The 22,597-nt window shown below is 44.6% G+C and overlaps 1 protein-coding gene across 1 annotated transcript in view; it reads left to right on the top strand.

The window, feature by feature from the left end:
- Positions 1 to 16,875, top strand: part of LOC137084923 (mitochondrial disaggregase-like) — a 71,839-nt gene extending 54,964 nt beyond the window's left edge. Inside the window, exons 11-16 of the mRNA XM_067451479.1 lie at positions 994 to 1,155; positions 1,890 to 2,046; positions 2,966 to 3,039; positions 9,862 to 9,981; positions 11,482 to 11,586; positions 15,800 to 16,875. Coding sequence (XP_067307580.1) covers positions 994 to 1,155; positions 1,890 to 2,046; positions 2,966 to 3,039; positions 9,862 to 9,981; positions 11,482 to 11,586; positions 15,800 to 16,021 — 840 coding nt within the window. The 3' untranslated portion in view covers positions 16,022 to 16,875. The remainder of the gene's footprint in view (positions 1 to 993; positions 1,156 to 1,889; positions 2,047 to 2,965; positions 3,040 to 9,861; positions 9,982 to 11,481; positions 11,587 to 15,799) is intronic.
- Positions 16,876 to 22,597: the final 5,722 nt, after the last annotated feature.

Genomic DNA, 22,597 nt, shown 5'->3' with positions numbered 1-22,597 from the left:
CTATGATCACTCATATGTACATCCTCCACACACACATTTACTATCTCTAGACCTAATGAGAAAACAAGGTCCAGAGTTAAATGTGTAGGTCCTGAGACATGCTGCGTAAAGTTAAAAAAGTCAGTAATGGATCTGAGGGGGTCTGTAGCTGCAATACATGAGATCTCATCAATATGAAGATTAAAATCTACAATAATTCAAACTTTCTCCAGCTTGATTATAGAGGATAGAAAGTCAGTAAAATCAGCAAGGAAGATGCCTGTGAGTGAGTGTGTGAGAGTGAGAGAGAGTGCGAGTGTGTGTATGTTTGTGTGCGTGTGAGTGTGTGTGATCACACACATCATTGGCTCTAACGCACACACCTTTAAACATTAGTGTGTGTGTGTCCCTCAGGTGGCGAAGTTCATTGGCTCTAACGCACACACCTTTAAACATTAGTGTGTGTGTGTCCCTCAGGTGGCGAAGTTCATTGGCTCTAACGCACACACCTTTAAACATTAGTGTGTGTGTGTGTGTGTGTGTGTGTGTGTGTGTGTGTGTGTGTGTGTGTGTGTGTGTGTGTGTGTGTGTGTGTGTGTGTGTGTGTGTGTGATCACATCATCTTTGTCTTTGCCTCAGGTGACGAAGTTCATCAGCTCTAACACACGCCTTTAAACATTAGTGTGTGTGTGTCCCTCAGGTGGCGAAGTTCATTGGCTCTAACGCACACACCTTTAAACATTAGTGTGTGTGTGTCCCTCAGGTGGCGAAGTTCATTGGCTCTAACGCACACACCTTTAAACATTAGTGTGTGTGTGTGTGTGTGTGTGTGTGTGTGTGTGTGTGTGTGTGTGTGTGTGTGTGTGTGTGTGTGTGTGTGTGTGTGTGTGTGTGTGTGTGTGTGTGTGATCACATCATCTTTGTCTTTGCCTCAGGTGACGAAGTTCATCAGCTCTAACACACGCCTTTAAACATTAGTGTGTGTGTGTGTGTGTGTGTGTGTGTGTCCCTCAGGTGGCGAAGTTCATCGGCTCTCCTCCAGGTTATGTGGGTCATGAGGAAGGCGGTCAGCTGACCAAGCAGCTCAGGCTGTGTCCGAATGCAGTGGTGCTGTTTGACGAGGTGGATAAAGCTCATCCAGATGTGCTGACCATCATGCTGCAGCTGTTTGACGAGGTGCTCACACACTCTTTCTTTCTTTCTTTCTTTCTTTCTTTCTTTCTTTCTTTCTTTCTTTCTTTCTTTCTTTCTTTCTTTCTTTCTTTCTTTCTTTCTTTCTTTCTTTCTTTCACAATCTTCCTATAGTCTCATCTATCAGATCAGAGCTGGACGATAATATAGTTGAGCAAATTACATTTATTTCATTTATTACACTATTTTTTTTTAATCAATTATGTATTTAATTTTATATTTGTATTATTTTATTTTGATTGTTTATATTAAACTTATTTGTTTTAATTTTACAATTTATGATTCATTACATTTTTACTGAGGTTTTAGTTTTATTTGTAATTATATATATATTTTTATTTTTAATGAATGTTTTATTTTAATTGTTTATATTTTGAAATGTCATTTTCATTGTTTTTAATAATTTTGTTTAATTTTCATATTGTATAATTTTATTTTGATTGTTTATATTTAAAAAATATTATTTAAATTTTTGTGAAATGTTTTAGTTTAATATGACATTTTATGATGTTAATTTGATTTATTTAATACAATTATTTATTTGTGTTTTATATTTTGATGTTTTTATTTAGATTTTAAGATTAAGATTAAATTTGTTTATTTATTTATTTATTTATTTTTAATGTACGATTCATTAGGTTATTGTTATGATTATTATGATTATTGTTATCATTATGATTATTATTATTATTATGATTATTGTTGTGATGATTGCTCAGGGTCGTCTGACGGACGGGAAGGGGAAGACCATCGAGTGTACGGACGCCATCTTCATCATGACCTCTAATGTGGCCAGTGAGGAAATCGCCCATCATGCACTGCAGCTGAGGCAGGAAGCTCAGGAGCAAAGCCGCAGACGCCTCGCTGAAAACCTGGGTGAGGACTTAACCTGTGTGTGTGTGCGTGTGCGCGTGTGTGTTTGTGTGCGTGCGTGCGTGTGTGTAAGGCTGTGTGTAAGGCTGTGTGTAAGGCTATGTGTGAAAAGCCCTATTCGGACGGGATTAGATTAACATCGGGACATGGGGGTAAAGTCATTTTACCTCAGGACGTCTGTAATATTAATGGCCAATTCGCACGGGATAAGACATCTCAGTAAAACTAGCAGAAGTGGAGGAGTAACTCGCTTTACTCACCTCCTTGACGTCATGTGTGTATGACGTTACTGTTATAACGTGAGCAAACACACAACCTGAGCGCCAGTCTGAACTCCGTCTCATATAATGTGTGTGTTTTAATAAACAGTTAGGTCCAGTCTAACGATTCTGATTGGATTATGTTGGTAATAGACACTTTCCTAGAGCTAAAATAGGTGTTGTGCCTCTGCTTTTGATCTTCTTTTTGCTTTAAATGATATGCGGAAAATACTGGACATTCGCCACAGATTTGTCCCACCACCTACAACGCAAACGAATGCTTCAAGCGCCTCCAAGGTCGCAAAATGCGTTTTTTTTTAACTTTTAAACAGGAAAAGACGGAATTTTGCCATACATTTTTACAGAGGTCTATTCGAACGGGATTAGTATAACCCGAGGTCAGTTTTCCAGACCTTTTTACAGAAGGTAAAAGTCTCGGTAATCTTTACTGATATTGTCCGTAATGATTACCGAGATGGCACATTCGGACGGGACTAAAATCACCGAGAACCTCTGGCTATAATTACTTTACCCCCACGTCCCCATGTTAAACTAATCCAGTCCGAATAGGGCTTAAGGCTGTGTGTGTAAGACTGTGTGTAAGGCTTTGTGTGTAAGACTGTGTGTAAGGCTGTGTGTGTAAGACTGTGTGTGTCTTTCAGACGACGTGCAGAAAAGCGAGAAGATCACAATCTCCAACACCTTCAAAGAGCAGATGATCCGGCCCATCCTGAAGGTACAGATCCTCACACACACTCACTGATCCTCACACACACTCACTGATCCTCACACACACTCACTGATCCTCACACACACTCACTGATCCTCACACACACTCACTGATCCTCACACACTCACTGATCCTCACACACACTCACAGATCCTCACACACACTCACTGATCCTCACACACACTCACTGATCCTCACACACACTCACTGATCCTCACACACTCTCACTGATCCTCACACACACTCACTGATCCTCACACACACTCACTGATCCTCACACACACTCACTGATCCTCACACACACTCACTGATCCTCACACACACTCACTGATCCTCACACACTCTCACTGATCCTCTCACACACACTCACTGATCCTCACACACACTCACTGATCCTCACACACTCTCACTGATCCTCACACACTCTCACTGATCCTCACACACACACTCACTGATCCTCACACACACTCACTGATCCTCACACACACTCACTGATCCTCACACACACTCACTGATCCTCACACACACTCACTGATCCTCACACACACTCACTGATCCTCTCACACACACTCACTGATCCTCACACACACTCACTGATCCTCTCACACACACTCACTGATCCTCACACACACTCACTGATCCTCACACACACTCACTGATCCTCACACACACTCACTGATCCTCACACACACTCACTAATCATCTCACACACTCACTGATCCTCACACACACTCACTGATCCTCACACACTCTCACTGATCCTCACACACACTCACTGATCCTCACACACACTCACTGATCCTCACACACTCTCACTGATCCTCACACACACTCACTGATCCTCACACACTCACTGATCCTCACACACTCTCACTGATCCTCACACACACTCACTGATCCTCACACACTCACTGATCCTCACACACACTCACTGATCCTCACACACACTCACTGACCCTCACACACACTCACTGATCCTCACACACTCTCACTGATCCTCACACACACTCACTGATCCTCACACACTCTCACTGATCCTCACACAGTCACTGATCCTCACACACACTCACTGATCATCTCACACACTCACTGATCCTCACACACACTCACTGACCCTCACACACACTCACTGACCCTCACACACTCACTGATCCTCACACACTCACTGATCCTCACACACACTCACTGATCCTCACACACTCACTGATCATCTCACACACTCACTGATCCTCACACACTCACTGATCCTCACACACTCACTGATCCTCACACACTCACTGATCCTCACACACACTCACTGATCCTCACACACTCTCACTGATCCTCACACACACTCACTGACCCTCACACACTCACTGATCCTCACACACACTCACTGACCCTCACACACTCACTGATCCTCACACACACTCACTGATCCTCACACACTCTCACTGATCCTCACACACACTCACTGACCCTCACACACTCACTGATCCTCACACACACTCACTGATCCTCACACACTCACTGATCCTCACACACACTCACTGATCCTCACACACTCTCACTGATCCTCACACACACACACTGATCCTCTCACACACTCACTGATCCTCACACACACACACTGATCCTCACACACTCACTGATCCTCACACACACTCACTGATCCTCACACACTCACTGATCCTCTCACACACTCACTGATCCTCACACACACTCACTGATCCTCACACACACTCACTGATCCTCACACACACTCACTGATCCTCACACACACTCACTGATCATCTCACACACTCACTGATCCTCACACACACTCACTGATCCTCACACACACTCACTGATCCTCACACACACTCACTGGTCCTCACACACACTCACTGACCCTCACACACACTCACTGATCCTCACACACTCTCACTGATCCTCACACACACTCACTGATCCTCACACACACTCACTGATCCTCACACACACTCACTGATCCTCACACACTCTCACTGATCCTCACACACACTCACTGATCCTCACACACACTCACTGATCCTCACACACACTCACTGATCCTCACACACACTCACTGATCCTCACACACTCTCACTGATCCTCACACACACTCACTGATCCTCACACACACTCACTGATCCTCACACACACTCACTGATCCTCAGACACACTCACTGATCATCACACACACTTACTGATCCTCACACACACTCACTGATCCTCACACACACTCACTGATCATCTCACACACTCACTGATCCTCACACACTCACTGATCCTCACACACACTCACTGATCCTCACACACACTCACTGATCCTCAGACACACTCACTGATCCTCACACACACTCACTGATCCTCACACACACTCACTGATCCTCACACACACTCACTGATCCTCACACACACTCACTGATCCTCACACACTCACTGATCCTCACACACTCACTGATCCTCACACACTCACTGATCCTCACACACTCACTGATCCTCACACACTCACTGATCCTCACACACTCACTGATCCTCAGACACACTCACTGATCCTCACACACACTCACTGACCCTCACACACACTCACTGATCCTCACACACTCACTGATCCTCACACACACTCACTGATCCTCAGACACACTCACTGATCCTCAGACACACTCACTGATCCTCACACACACTCACTGACCCTCACACACACTCACTGATCCTCACACACTCACTGATCCTCACACACACTCACTGATCCTCACACACACTCACTGATCCTCACACACACTCACTGATCCTCACACACTCTCACTGATCCTCACACACACTCACTGATCCTCACACACACTCACTGATCCTCACACACACTCACTGATCCTCAGACACACTCACTGATCATCACACACACTTACTGATCCTCACACACACTCACTGATCCTCACACACACTCACTGATCATCTCACACACTCACTGATCCTCACACACTCACTGATCCTCACACACACTCACTGATCCTCACACACACTCACTGATCCTCAGACACACTCACTGATCCTCACACACACTCACTGATCCTCAGACACACTCACTGATCCTCACACACACTCACTTATCCTCACACACACTCACTGATCCTCACACACTCTCACTGATCCTCACACACACTCACTGATCCTCACACACTCACTGATCCTCAGACACACTCACTGATCCTCACACACACTCACTGATCCTCACACACACTCACTGATCCTCTCACACACTCACTGATCCTCACACACACTCACTGATCCTCACACACACTCACTAATCCTCACACACACTCACTGATCATCTCACACACTCACTGATCATCTCACACACTCACTGATCCTCACACACACTCACTGATCCTCACACACTCTCACTGATCCTCACACACACTCACTGATCCTCACACACACTCACTGATCCTCACACACACTCACTGATCCTCACACACACTCACTGATCCTCACACACTCTCACTGATCCTCACACACACTCACTGATCCTCACACACACTCACTGATCCTCACACACACTCACTGATCCTCAGACACACTCACTGATCATCACACACACTCACTGATCCTCACACACTCACTGATCCTCACACACACTCACTGATCCTCACACACACTCACTGATCCTCAGACACACTCACTGATCCTCACACACACTCACTGATCCTCAGACACACTCACTGATCCTCACACACACTCACTGATCCTCACACACACTCACTGATCCTCACACACACTCACTGATCCTCACACACTCTCACTGATCCTCACACACACTCACTGATCCTCACACACACTCACTGATCCTCACACACACTCACTGATCCTCAGACACACTCACTGATCCTCAGACACACTCACTGATCCTCACACACACTCACTGATCCTCACACACACTCACTGATCCTCACACACACTCACTGACCCTCACACACTCTCACTGATCCTCAGACACACTCACTGATCCTCACACACACTCACTGATCCTCACACACTCTCACTGATCCTCACACACACTCACTGATCCTCACACACACTCACTGATCCTCACACACACTCACTGATCCTCACACACACTCACTGATCATCTCACACACTCACTGATCATCTCACACACACTCACTGATCCTCACACACACTCACTGATCCTCACACACTCTCACTGATCATCTCACACACTCACTGATCATCTCACACACTCACTGATCCTCACACACACTCACTGATCCTCACACACACTCACTGATCCTCACACACACTCACTGATCATCTCACACACTCACTGATCATCTCACACACTCACTGATCCTCACACACACTCACTGATCCTCACACACTCACTGATCCTCACACACACTCACTGATCCTCACACACACTCACTGATCTTCACACACTCACTGACTCTCACACACACTCATTGATCCTCACACACACTCACTGATCCTCAGACACACTCACTGACCCTCACACACACTGACTGATCCTCACACACACTCACCGATCCTCACACACACTCACTGATCCTCACACACACTCACTGATCCTCACACACACTCACTGATCCTCAGACACACTCACTGATCCTCAGACACACTCACTGACCCTCACACACACTCACTGATCCTCACACACACTCACTGATCCTCACACACACTCACTGATCCTCACACACACTCACTGATCCTCACACACACTCACTGATCCTCACACACACTCACTGATCCTCACACACACACTCACTGATCCTCACACACACTCACTGATCCTCACACACACTCACTGATCCTCACACACACTCACTGATCCTCACACACACTCACTGATCCTCACACACACTCACTGATCCTCTCACACACTCACTGATCCTCTCACTGATCCTCTCACACACACTCACTGATCCTCACACACACTCACTGATCCTCACACACTCACTGATCCTCACACACACTCACTGATCCTCACACACTCTCACTGATCCTCACACACACACACTGATCCTCTCACACACTCACTGATCCTCACACACACACACTGATCCTCACACACACACTGATCCTCTCACACACTCACTGATCCTCTCACACACACTCACTGATCCTCACACACTCACTGATCCTCACACACACACACTGATCCTCTCACACACTCACTGATCCTCACACACACTCACTGATCCTCTCACACACACTCACTGATCCTCACACACACTCACTGATCCTCTCACACACACTCACTGATCCTCACACACTCTCACTGATCCTCACACACACACACTGATCCTCTCACACACTCACTGATCCTCACACACACTCACTGATCCTCACACACACACACTGATCCTCTCACACACTCACTGATCCTCACACACACTCACTGATCCTCACACACTCACTGATCCTCACACACACACTGATCCTCTCACACACACACTGATCCTCTCACACACTCACTGATCCTCTCACACTCACTGATCCTCTCACACTCACTGATCCTCACACACACTCACTGATCCTCACACACACTCACTGATCCTCAGACACACTCACTGACCCTCACACACACTCACTGACCCTCACACACACTCACTGATCCTCTCACACACACTCACTGATCCTCACACACTCTCACTGATCCTCACACACACACACTGATCCTCTCACACACTCACTGATCCTCACACACACTCACTGATCCTCACACACTCACTGATCCTCACACACACTCACTGATCCTCTCACACACACTCACTGATCCTCACACACTCTCACTGATCCTCACACACACACACTGATCCTCTCACACACTCACTGATCCTCACACACACTCACTGATCCTCACACACTCACTGATCCTCACACACACTCACTGATCCTCTCACACACACTCACTGATCCTCACACACTCTCACTGATCCTCACACACACACACTGATCCTCTCACACACTCACTGATCCTCACACACACTCACTGATCCTCACACACACACACTGATCCTCTCACACACTCACTGATCCTCACACACACTCACTGATCCTCACACACTCACTGATCCTCACACACACACTGATCCTCTCACACACACACTGATCCTCACACACACTCACTCATCATCTCACACACTCACTGATCCTCACACACACTCACTGATCCTCACACACACTCACTCATCATCTCACACACTCACTGATCCTCTCACACACACTCACTGATCCTCACACACACTGACTGATCCTCTCACACTCACTGATCCTCTCACACACTCACTGATCCTCACACACACACTCACTGATCCTCACACACACTCACTCATCATCTCACACACTCACTGATCCTCACACACACTCACTGATCCTCACACACACTCACTCATCATCTCACACACTCACTGATCCTCACACACACTCACTGATCCTCACACACACTCACTCATCATCTCACACACTCACTGATCCTCTCACACACTCTCACTGATCCTCACACACACTGACTGATCCTCTCACACTCACTGATCCTCTCACACACTCACTGATCCTCACACACACACTCACTGATCCTCACACACACTCACTGATCCTCACACACACTCACTGATCCTCACACACACTCACTGATCCTCACACACACTCACTGATCCTCACACACACTCACTGATCCTCACACACACTCACTGATCCTCACACACTCTCACTGATCCTCACACACACTCACTGATCCTCACACACACACTCACTGATCCTCTCACACTCTCTCACTGATCCTCATTGGTTGCTGGTGTGTGAGCGCTCGATCTGATTGGTGCGTTTCAGGCTCATTTCAGGCGTGACGAGTTTCTGGGGCGGATCAACGAGATCGTTTATTTCCTGCCGTTCTGCCACTCAGAGCGCATCCAGCTGGTCAGCAAAGAGCTCAACTACTGGGCCAAGAAGGTCAACACACACACACACCGAACACGCCTGTGTCTTTAAATACTGTTCTCAACACCCCCCCCCCCCCCACACACACACACACACACACACACACACACACACACACACACACACACACACACACACACACACACACACACACACACACACATTCTGCATTTTTACTTTCTCATAAAAACTCCTCCTGTGTGATTTATAAGCCTTTTGTAAAGTGGGGCCATGGGTAATGTCCTCATATTTCACCCTCTCCTGTAATACCTGTGTCATACCCATGGCATTATACACATTTGTGTCCTCATATGTCACACACACACACACACACACACACACTAGGATCAATAGCAGCTGCTGCTCTGACGACTGTAATCATATTAGTGAAGTTAACATGTGGTCTATTCATAAATATTTAAATAGGAATAAAACTTCATATCTGTCAGGCGTCTGCCTACAGGGACAAACCCGCTTGTTCGATGCCTTTAGTCATAGATCAGTGTGTGTGTGTGTGTGTGTGTGTGTGTGTGTGTGTGTGTTGTTTGAAATATGTTTATACCAGCATTTTAAAAAAATCACAGTGATCTGATGTATACAGAGATGAATAACAAGCTTTAATGTTAAACAATATATTATTTGATATCAACAATATTATTTATTTATATATATTATATTATATTGTCGATAATAAATATGTTGTTATATTTTGTATACACTGATCAAGCATAACATTACGACCTAATATTGTGTTGCTGACCCGTCTGATGAACTCCACTCGACCCCTGAAGGTGCGCTGTGGTATCTGGCACCAAGATGTTAGCAGCAGATCCTTTAAGTCCTGTAAGTTGTGAGGTGGATCGGACTTGTTTGTTCGGCTCGTCCCACAGATGCTCGATTGGATTGAGATCTGGGGAATCTGGAGGCCGAGTCGACGCCTCAAACTTCTTCCCATAGTGCATCCTGGGGCCATGTGTTCCTCAGGTAAACTGAGCTGCTCTGTGTATTCTGCCAGCTTTCTATCAGAACCAGCATTAACTTTTGGAGCAGTTTGAGCTCCAGTAGCTCGTCTGTTTGATCGGACCCCACGGGCCAGCCTTCGCTCCCCACGGTCATCAATGAGCCTTGGCCGCCCATGACCCTGTGGCCGGTTCTCCACTGGTCCTTCCTTGGAGCACTTTTGATAGATACTGACCACTGCAGACCGGGAACAGCCCACAAGAGCTGCAGTTTTGGAGATGCTCTGACCCAGTCGTCTAGCCGTCACAATCTGGCCAAACTCGCTCAAATCCTTACGCTTGCCCATTCCTCCTGCTTCACACACATCAACTCTGAGGACAAAATGTTCACTTGCTGCCTAATATATCCCACCCACTAACAGGAGCCGTGATGGAGAGATCATCAGTGTGGTCATAATGTTATGCCTGATCATTGTGTGTGTGTGTGTGTGTATATATGTATATGAAATATATTAAGTGTTGAACTGTGTGTGTGTGTGTGTGTTTCCTACAGGCGAAGCAGAGGCACAACATCACTCTGCTATGGGAGCGTCCTGTGCTGGAGCTCCTGGCGGGCGGATATAACGTTCATTACGGCGCTCGCTCCATCAAACACGAGGTGCTGATCACTGCTCAACCACACAGCTCCTTACAGTCGTCTTAAAGCGCTACTTCAGCGGTTAGCATATGGCTTTGAATCAGAAGAATCCCGGGAGTATATTTAGTATTTTTGTCTTGTTTCCAGTCCAAATATCTAAATATTCTTAAAGGTCCCGTTCTTCGCGTGTTGTCGAAGCTTTGATTATGTTTACAGTCTGCAATATAACATGAGTTCATGTTTCGCGTGTAAATAAACACAGTATTTTTCACACACTTTCCTTATCTGTACAGCGCTGTTTTTGGGCCAGCGCTTCCCGTGTTGTGATTGGACAGCAGCTTAGCGCACGTTGCCCGGAAAGGTCCCGCCTCTTACCATAACGGGGCGATGCGAGCGCTGAATGCGCGCTCTTCTCCACGCGGGAGAGCAGCGAGACCACGCCCCCTATTTTGCATGTTCTTGTGGGCGGAGCTTTAATCAACAAACGGTTCTAGTGACGTCATCACAGCAGGAAGTGCAGCGGTGTCGTCCAAACCGGCCGCTCGCTGTAGGCTTTGAAAGGGAACTTCTGTTCAATAAAATATCCCGCTTGGCATTGAGCTTTGAGCTTTATAATTTTACAGGTATTATTTATGCTCTAACAGCAACTTTACACACTAACTAAAGTCTGAAAGATGGAATCGCGAAGAACAGGACCTTTAAATCAAGATGCATTTACTAGATCAGTAAAATGACATAAGGGCCCTATTTTGCCCCCAGCGCGATTGACTTTGTACACCGCCGCATGTGTCATTCCTATTTTGCACCCACGCAAAGCGCGCTTTTCCCTCCACAGAAGCGCGTCGCTAAACTAGTGAATGAACTCGCGCTCCCTGGGCGGTTCAGCGCAAAACAGGAGGCGTGTTCCAGCGCAAACAATCCCTGGAGCTATTTTGCTGTTCCATTAAACAATTGCGCCACTGACCAGAATAAACCTGGTCTAAAGTCAGTGGCGCTGGCGTTGTTCATTATGCTATTTTAAGGGCGCATGCTTGACCATATTGTATAGCGTGCACAACGCGCACACACTTTGCTCATGAAATCTACACAGATGCAACAGTTATTTTTGCAAATCATAAATTGTTACACTAAAAAAATATTAACACACGAGATGACGGAAATCATTGTGGTGTGCCACGAAGATGTGAAAAAATAGGCATAAACCTAGCTTACAAATTATTCAAAACAATTGTGGCTATTTCCTCCCACGCCTGTTTAACCGCCGCTCTTTTGGGTGGGTTTCTCCATCCCCACACAACACAACTCCTCTGTCTTTCACTGCTCTTCAAGAACATCAGTCTCCTCGGCTGTGAACCGCTCCTGGCGTGCGTCTGGTAAATACGCCATAATAATAGCGACCCATAAGGGAACTTGCGCAGCTGCTTTTAAAGGGAATGTTGGATGCCGCTCTGATTGGTTTATTCACGTTACGCCCAAACCACACCTATGAATAATGAAGCTACTTCAGACCAACCCATTTTAGATTTGTGCCGCCGCAAGAGCCATTTATCCCGCCGGGAAAATAGCAACAGCACCGAGACCCGCCCACAAAGTTACTTGCACTCCGCGCTTTGACACTTGCGCTTCAGATCGTTAAAATAGGGCCCTTAGTATTTTTGCTTGTTTTCTGGGGAAAAATATCAAAATTAGTTAGCAAAAAGCAAAATCAGTCCACCACTTGTTCACGATTCCGCAATCGCTGAATACAATGCAAAATCAAATGCGATCCTGCATAATTTGCCATTTCAACGCAAAATAATCACAAAAAATGTATTTTCAATAACAAAAGAAATAAATAAATAAATACATTTTTAACTGAACTATCTCTAATTTATTTAAAGCTTAAATACATTGTTTTCATGAGGATTACAGACGTTGGGGAGCTTGCACAGTGTGTCTTTGTAAAAGCGAAAGTAAATCTTCCTCGTCTGCCATCTCGTCTCGTATAGGCCTGAGTGCCAGGACCGGACGAACTGATTACTCTAGATGGATGAATGACCAAATAAAAGTGTGATATGCCCGATAACACTAAAAAAGAGTTAAAGGGGGGGTGAAACACTCAGTTTCAGTCAGTGTCATGTCAGTCTTGAGTATCTATAGAGTAGTATTGCATCCTTCATATCTCCGAAAAGTCTTTAGTTTTATTACATTTATAAAAGAAATATGGGCTGTACCGAGTCTTTCCGGAAAAAACCGAGCGCCTGGAGGCGTATTGAGTGGGCGGAGCTAAAGAATGATGAGGCGTATCGAGTGGGCGGAGCTAAAGAAGGATGAGGCGTATCGTGTGGGCGGAGCTAAAGAATGGCGAGGCGTATCGTGTGGGCGGAGCTAAAGAATGATGAGGCGTATCGTGTGGGCGGAGCTAAAGAATGATGAGGCATATCGAGTGGGCGGAGCTAAAGAATGACGAGGCGTATCGTGTGGGCGGAGCTAAAGAATGACGAGGCGTATCGTGTGGGCGGAGCTAAAGAATGACGAGGCGTATCGTGTGGGCGGAGCTAAAGAATGACGAGGCGTATCGTGTGGGCGGAGCTAAAGAATGACGAGGCGTATCGTGTGGGCGGAGCTAAAGAATGACGAGGCGTATCGTGTGGGCGGAGCTAAAGAATGACGAGGCGTATCGTGTGGGCGGAGCTAAAGAATGACGAGGCGTATCGTGTGGGCGGAGCTAAAGAATGACGAGGTGTATCATGTGGGTGGAGCTAAAGAATGACGAGCGCACAAAGCGGTGACGTCCTCAAGCGTAGAGAAACCCATGGCTATCTCAGCTAATACAGATAATGATCCAGAATCAGATCCGGAGGCTGAAATAAACTGAACAGGAGAAACAGCAGCAGCAGGACGTCCGTCTCTGTGGTATGGACTGTATTTAGTGGCACACATTTGTGTGTGTTTACTCTCAGTTTATGAGGACATGATTCGGTTTATGGACTATTGTATGCGACTAAACCTTAGCAGTAGCAAGCAGAACGGTTTTGCACGTCAGACTAGTGTAACGTTATACAGAGAACAGCAATGGAGTCCGTTAGCGCATTTGACTGACGAAGCGCTCGATCGTGTCGTTTACTGATGTTTACTCACGCGACGATAGCTGACAGCACAGACATCTGAAGCAGTTTAACTCACCGGCTGCTTCCAAAGCAGGACCGAACCTTTATCGCTGGGACCGCTCCGTCAGAAACACACTTCTTTGGTCTGATTTGGTGAAGTCCTGACAGCAGTGACCGTGTAAATCCACTTTTGAGACGCGACTGAAGCGATGTTGTGAAGCTTCCCGTCATTTCTGCGTTCAAATCGGTTCAAATGCAGCGCTGCCTTCCCAGAATGCTGTGCTGAAGCGTTGAAGTCGCTCGATGTCACCCATAGGAATGAAGTGGAGCGCGGCGCGGACTATAACGACAGAAGTGTTCACGGACGACTGGATCTGCAGCTGAGAGTGTGTATGGGCGTGCGTTTCCTCTCTCGCTCTAGTCACGCACACACACCCTACCGGGAGAAGAGCCCGTACGGCCCATACAAGGACCTTCCGCTCTATTAACGTCAAGCCGACCCATACTCGAAAAAACTCTCCGAAACTTGTGAGAAACCGGAAGGAGTATTTTTGACACAGAAATACTCCATCAAACGTCCAACATTAGTTTTTGAAACTTAGATATATATATATGTGATAGAAATGCTCACAGGAAAGACAAACCTCGCTAAAATGAGATCCGATCCGCCTAATCCTGTCCAAATCACAGATGCCGATTCACACGGGACTACTATCATCACAGGACCTCGGTGTTCAGAGAAATATGGTCGGTCATTCGCGGGGGAATTTTTACTTTACAAATAACAGACACGACCGAATCGCACGGGATTAAGATCACAGATGATTATTACAACTCACCAGAGGTCCAGATAAAAGTAATCCTGAGCGAATAGGGCTTAACTCAACTCAGGGACTTGGAAAATGAGCGTTCCTTTAATGCTAAATCACTGAATTAACCCTTAAATATTGTGTGTGTGTGTGTGTGTGTGTGTGTGTGTGTGTGTGTGTGTGTGTGTGTGTGTGTGTGTGTGTGTGTGTGTGTGTGTGTGTGTGTGTGTGTGTGTGTGTGTGTGTGTGTGTGTGTGTGTGTGTGTGTGTGTGTGTGTGTGTGTGTGTGTGTGTGTGTGTGTGCGCGTGTGTGTGTGCGTGTGTGTGTGCGTGCAGGTGGAGCGGCGGCTGGTCAATCAGTTGGCCGCGGCGTACGAGCAGGAGCTTCTTCCGAAGGGTTGTACGCTGCGTCTCTGTGTGGATGGAGGTCAGCAGGAAAAAGATGGCGCACCGACCCTCCGTCTGGAGCTGGTGGGTGAAGACAGCACCGCCCAAACCCTGGACATCCGCCCGCCGCTGACCCCTGATGACCTCACCTATGCCCATCGGCCTCACTGAACCCAGAGGTCCATCACTGGGCAGTAAAAGCTTCACAGGCTGCTCAGGTGCTCATCACATCACTGGCAGAAATGAAGAAGAATATAACGCTTGATTCCAGTCTGAATATCTAACAGTCCTCAGGATGCGTTTACTACATCAGTAAAACGATATTTGTTCTTATTTTGTTGAAAATCAAATCAAAATGAAGAGAGTTTTTGCTTAAAACAGGCTAAATAATCCGCCAATGGGTTGTTTTCGTCCCAGTCAGAATTAAGATTATTTTTCTCACCCCATTGGCTGATTATTTCGCTTATTTTAAGCAAAAACTCTCTTCATTTTGAGTTATTTTCAACAAAACAAGAACAAATATCGTTTTACGTATCTAGTAAATGCATCTTGTCTTAAGAGTTTTTAGATATTTTGGACTGAAAACCAGACAAAAATCCTAAATAAGAAGAGCATTGTCTGCGGTGTGTTGAGCTCGTAGCGTTAATAACTCACATAAATCACCGCTTTATGGTGTTCGTAATAGTGAGGGTCTCCCGCGCGTCCCTCATGTGTGCATGACATATGAAGATGTCTATAGTTATGCATGTGATCCCGCACACATTAAAACATCATTGAGTCTCTTACAAAGGAACAATGCCTCACAGTAAGGTTTGGTTTAACGTGGACTAACAGCGAACCATGTTTATTAATCTTAATTCATGTTCATCTCAATGTTCACTAATAGATTATTCAAATCAGGAGGTGCATCTGCTAATATTAGTTCAGGCACTGTGAAATAATGTGAATAATGTTATACTGCTCATTGTTAACGCTGTCTTCATGATGTGGATCATAAACCATATAAAGACTCTTTAACCATCAGATTCAGGTTTTCCTCTTTAATATTGCGTGTTTTGTGTGTTGCAGGATTATTTTCGAAGCATGATTCTCAGAATAGTGACGTGATCAGGGTGTCCGCGGGGTTTTAAAAAGTGATAAATCAAAATTGTCAAATTTAAGGCCATTAAAAGTGCTAAATGTGGTCTCAGAGGTATTATTTTTTTTCCAAATTAGGTTTTTTTCCCCAGACTATCAGGTGTCTAGCCTAGAAATCTAGACGCCCCCTAGCGGCAGCAAATCTAATCTGGCCGCGAGTGTCGTGTAGCAACTCTCAATACACGTCTGAGCTGTATTCCCCTAACTCTGGATGGGCCAATCACATCGTGTGTAGAGTCGGTGGGCGGGGCCATAATGACGGCCGAGTTGCGTTTGCGTGCTAGTGATGGGAAGTTCAGTTCTTTTCGGTTCTTTCGGACAGTTCGTTTCAATGATCCGGTTAAATATCCGATTGTTACAACATCTACTTCAAGATATTAGTTTTATTTCTAGTTTGAGAGACTGTCACTGTCTCTGTCGTGCACACACTGATGTTTTACACGGATTAAATAAACTTACATTGACATAATAGTTACACAAATCCTCAGTTCACCCGTGCGCATCAGCTGTCCCGGTCCGAGAGAAACAGTTCGGTTACGCCGCTCTCACGCATGCTCAGTATCTCAGCTCACCGGTTCTCAGAATCGAACATGTCCGAAAGATCGAACGTGTCCGATAGAAACGGTTCTCGATTCTGTACCGGTGATCCGTTGCAACCGGTCGATCTGACTCGAGAACCGCTGTATCAGAGTGTGTGTGTGTGTGTGTGTGTGTGTGTGTGTGTGTGTGTGTGTGTGTGTGTGTGTGTGTGTGTGTGTGCTGAGCTGAACTGCTGCAAGCTGAATAGTCTATCAAACCTACTTTTTTGATTACATTTTAAAATGTGTATCGATTTAGAAATTAAATAAGATAAAAGCTGATCCTGAAAATATCATGCATTATTGATGAAACAAATGTTTAATTCGACCGTTTTGCAATCCATTGTTTCCAAACTTTAAAATAATACAGTGATGAGACAGCTTTATGATGTTTCCAAACGTGATTAGTTTTATACACTTAACCTGTATTTCGTTCCTCTGAACAAATAACACGCATGCGCAGCTCATCAGCTCTCAGTATCGAACGTGTCCGACAGAAACGGTTTTGATTCTGTACTGCTGATCCGAGGATCCGAGAACCGGTACGTTCGGTTACACGCGCATGCTCAGTATCAGCTGCTCGTGAGTTCATCAGATCTCTCAGCAAAACATCTCTCACTTCAGCTAACGATTGGAGTTACAGCATGGGCGAGGCTAGCCCCATTTTAGGGGTGCTTCAGCACCCCTAAAAAGGAGCTCAGCACCCCTAAAACTTGGAGTAATATATTGGGTTATTTAAATTTTTTGTTAGTCTTTTACACGGTTAAATAATGTCCAAAACATACTCCGTAGTTTGTGGTTTAAAATATATGTGTTAAGGAGGAAAATGAAAACATCCCCACATAGCAAATGGTGTCATCCTCTTCTCTTCTTCTACTTCTCCTCTGTACCTGCACCGCTCAGCACGACCGTCATCCAGCGCGAAACACACGCAGAGTGAGAACCTGTGATGTAACGTTAGTGTTGTGATCGGTTGAAAGCTTTCTGACACTTCTTTCCTTTTACCTAGAGTTGTTCCGATTTCGAAACCATATCGGTGAGTACTGGAGTCAGTATCCTGAATCACCATTATGGTACACCTATAATAAGTGTTTATTCTCTGACTAACGTTACTTTAGTCCGGCGGGTCGCCGCCGTTGTGGAGTAGCACAGGACCTGGGCGACTCGTCCACAGTCATAAACGGAGAGAAGTAATGCCGGTTACAATTTTCTTCCGCAAGACGCATGCAGTTCTGTTTATTAACTGCTAGAGCGTGAAACAAAAACAGAAGCGTACGCGTGTCTCTGTTAAAGTTTATCGTCAATTTGATACTCATTTTAACAATCGAGAGTCATGTGAACATGACGTCACGTGCGTCTTTTCTGGTCAGTCGTCATGGAAACATGAAGCCCTGGCGTTTGGAGTGAAACTCAAGCTTCTCATGTGAAATGAATTTGTCATTTAAAAAGTTTCTAAGCCCAATAATAATAATAAAGACATTTAAAATGACACGCCTCTGTGTGCCTTTTGATCATATCCTTAGAATCTGTAAATGGTCTCATGGTCTCATTTTTGTGACATGACAGACTGACCTCAACTCTCCTGCCTACAATATATTTGTGTATGATTGTCAGTTCAAAGGGAAAGGGAGGGAGATGGCGAAGGAGAAAGGGAAAGGGAGAGCATGCAGGAAGAATCAGGTGAGGAAACAACAACAATAAATTGACATATAGTGAATAGTGGCAAGCAAAACAGTAACTACTCATGTGTGTGTACTCCTATACAAACTTATTGGCATTAAGAGGTCATATTACATTTTTTTTTTGTAACATTATTTTACACCAAATTTTTTCATAATAAAGGAAGAGGAAAACAACAGGGATTTATAGTTATGGAGTGCAGACTGCATATAACTTTGATAACTTTATTACATTTCTGTATATTTTCTAACTGTTCAGACAGGAAGGGCAGGAGTAAACATGACATTTATTATGGGTTTATGTTAGCATTGTTTTAAGTTTACTTAAATTAAAAACGGTTATATTTTTGAAGCCTAATAATAAATGTAAAAAATATCAGTAGCTGAATTAATATCAGTAATAATGGCCTTCATTCATAAAAAGATATGTCTTTATGTTGTTTCTACATTAATTTGATTAACTGTGAAATTATTATATTAAAAAATATATTAAAAACGTACAAAAACATTTCTTTTTTATTGCGATTAATCACAGAAACAAATGTGTGATTAGTCTAGTTAAAGTTTTTAATCGATTGACTATTTTTTAGTATTTTGTTAAATTCAACAACTTATCACAGTTATAGAAATGTAATATTTGGCTCAGGTTTTGTTGTTGGTTAAAAACAGTAAATAATTTAATTGCTGAATTACCAATTATTAATGTAAATCAGATGTGTGTGCAGTCATGCTTCTCCTCTGTGAATGTTGAGATCTATCTTACTGTGTCTGAATGATAACTTATCACAGATTTCCTCCTGCTGTCGATTCTAAATCTGTTCTTTTGTGTATGTTATATATGTCAAAATCTGTGTAAATAATAGAAAGGTCGCTGATTAACACTTGCAATTCAGTGTCGTGATGGTTTTAAAAAATATTCTGAAGGCAGTAAAAAAGGGATTAAAAAGTAGTAAATTTAACTTAAGGATTGCTGTATATCACCAAAAGTGCCTTCACACACACATGAGCTCCCCATTGTTAACCCGTAGGGTTTAATCTGGAGTCGGCCCACCCTCTCTAACAGCTCCAGCTCTTCTGGGAAGGCTTTCCTCAAGGTTTAGGAGTGTGTTTATGGGGATTTTTGCCCATTCTTCTAGAAGCTCATTTGTGAGGTCAGGCACTGATGTTGGACGAGAAGGCCTGGCTCTCAGTCTCCGCTCTAATTCATCCCAAAGCTGTTCTATCGGGTTGAGCTCAGGACTCTGTGCAGGCCAGTCCAGTTCCTCCACACCAAACTCCTCATCCATGTCTTTATGGAGCGACGCTTTGTGCACTGGAGCGCTGTCATGCTGGGACAGGAAGGGGCCGTCCACAAACTGATCCCACAAAGTTGGCAGCATGAAATTGTCCTAAATGTCTTGGTGAAGCATTAAGAGTTCCTTTCACTGGAACTAAGGGGCCAACCCCTGAAAAACAACCCCACCCCATAATCCCCCCTCCACGAAACTTCACACTTGGCACAATGCAGTCAGGCAAGTCCCGTTTTCCAGGCAACCATCAAACCCAGACTCGTCCATGGGATTGTCAGACAGAGAAACGTGATTGGTCGCTCCAGAATAAATGGAGGGCTTATCCTCATCATGGAGGGGCTTCTGCCAGGCGCCTCATCTCGTTGTAAAATGGCTGTGATAGATTGTTTTAAAATACGGCAAAATAAACAGAATTTGCCGGCTTTAGCTAGCTTGTAGTCTCAATAGGGTGAGTTTAAGGTGATTGGGACACTTTATCCAAGTCATCTCAATGGCAAAAAGTGTCCAAATCACCCTAAGTATCGCTCAAATTTAGAAGAGCGTTTTTTTACAACTTACCAGACTGTTCGACCTCCTCACTTTCTTCCAAGTAAGATCCTTAATATTTCTGTATGTAGTATGAAGATGAAGGCCTGGCTCGCTCTAATTCATCCCAAAGCTGACAGGAAGGGGCCGTCCCCAAACTGTTCCCACCACGTTGGGAGCATGAAATTGTCCAAAATGTCTTGGTGAAGCACTAATGCTGTGTTCACACATCACACTTTTCGGACGTAGTTTGATGCTTGAACTTTTTGAGTTTACTCGCTTTATTTGCGTGACATTCGCTTCACAACAGACGCGGATCCTCCTCATGGGAGGGGCTTCTGCCAGGCGGCTCGTCTCGTTGAGAAACGGCTGACATAGATTGTTTTAAAATACGGCGAATAGGGGTGTAACGATTCGTTTTAAAAACGATTCGATTCGTATCACGATTTGAGGTTGTCGATACGATTCAAGGACGATATTGGTTCATTTAGAACGATATGATCCGAAACGATTCAGTGACTTGATATCGATTCAGTCACTTTTTAGCCAAAAATTTAAATCAGTGTGACTGAAATAAATATGTGCAGGTGACGTTTCCTAGATTTCTGTTGTTTCTTTTAAAGGAACCAGATATCAATTAATTATGGATATAAACAAACAAGTAAATAATTAATGGCAAATGTGTTTTGGCACAAAAACATATAAAGTGCAACCAACAGTTTAGGCTGAATTGACAGGACGTTCACCTTTTCTGCTCTCATTTTCAATAAAAGTACAGTAAGTGACACCAACACACACTACTGCTACTTCTGCTCGTTTATCAACATAAATATATTACAAAATTAATATTAAAAATAAAGTCATTTCATAAAGTCAACCAACATCTCTTCAGGTTGAATGAGCAGCGGCTGAACCTGCTGCTACTACAAACAGCGAGAGACTTCTTTAGAACACCTCCATCTTTACTAAAGCCAAAGTGTTTTCTCACACTCGACCGCAATGGCTTGATCATTTATCACTCGTTGGCTTCTCCTCTGTCATCCGCCATGCTATGTTTTCTTCGCGCTGCTGCTGGCGCGTGCGGCTGACGTCACATATAGGCAGACTGAGTAACGTTTAACGCCTTTATCATTAAAAGTGCTAAGAGAAAACATCCAGATAAAGTCTGACGTGCTTAAATCAAACGCGTTATTTCCTATCATCGATACAATCAATCGATTGCCTTTTGAAGCGATATTAGATCGATATATGTCGTCCGGAAGGCCAACTTGCCGAGCACAGATCGATGTAGTTGGATCATAGGAATATAAATCAATACATCGATGTAGTAGAAGAATCGTAACACCCCTAACGGCGAATAAGCTCAATTTGCGTTGTTTAGCTTAAAGTCTCAATAGAGTAATTTTAGGGGGATTGGGACACCGTTTCCAAGTCATCTCAATGGCTAAAAGGTTCCCAATCCTCCTGAAATCCCCCTATATAAAGCTCAAATTGGGTAAAGAGCGTTTTTTTTACAACTTACCAGATTGTCTGACCTCC

Source organism: Pseudorasbora parva, chromosome 8 (assembly GCF_024679245.1).
Source record: "Pseudorasbora parva isolate DD20220531a chromosome 8, ASM2467924v1, whole genome shotgun sequence".
NCBI classification, from domain to species: domain Eukaryota; kingdom Metazoa; phylum Chordata; class Actinopteri; order Cypriniformes; family Gobionidae; genus Pseudorasbora; species Pseudorasbora parva.
Note: the sequence above shows the minus strand (reverse complement) of the source record. Positions and strands in the feature narration are given on the sequence as shown.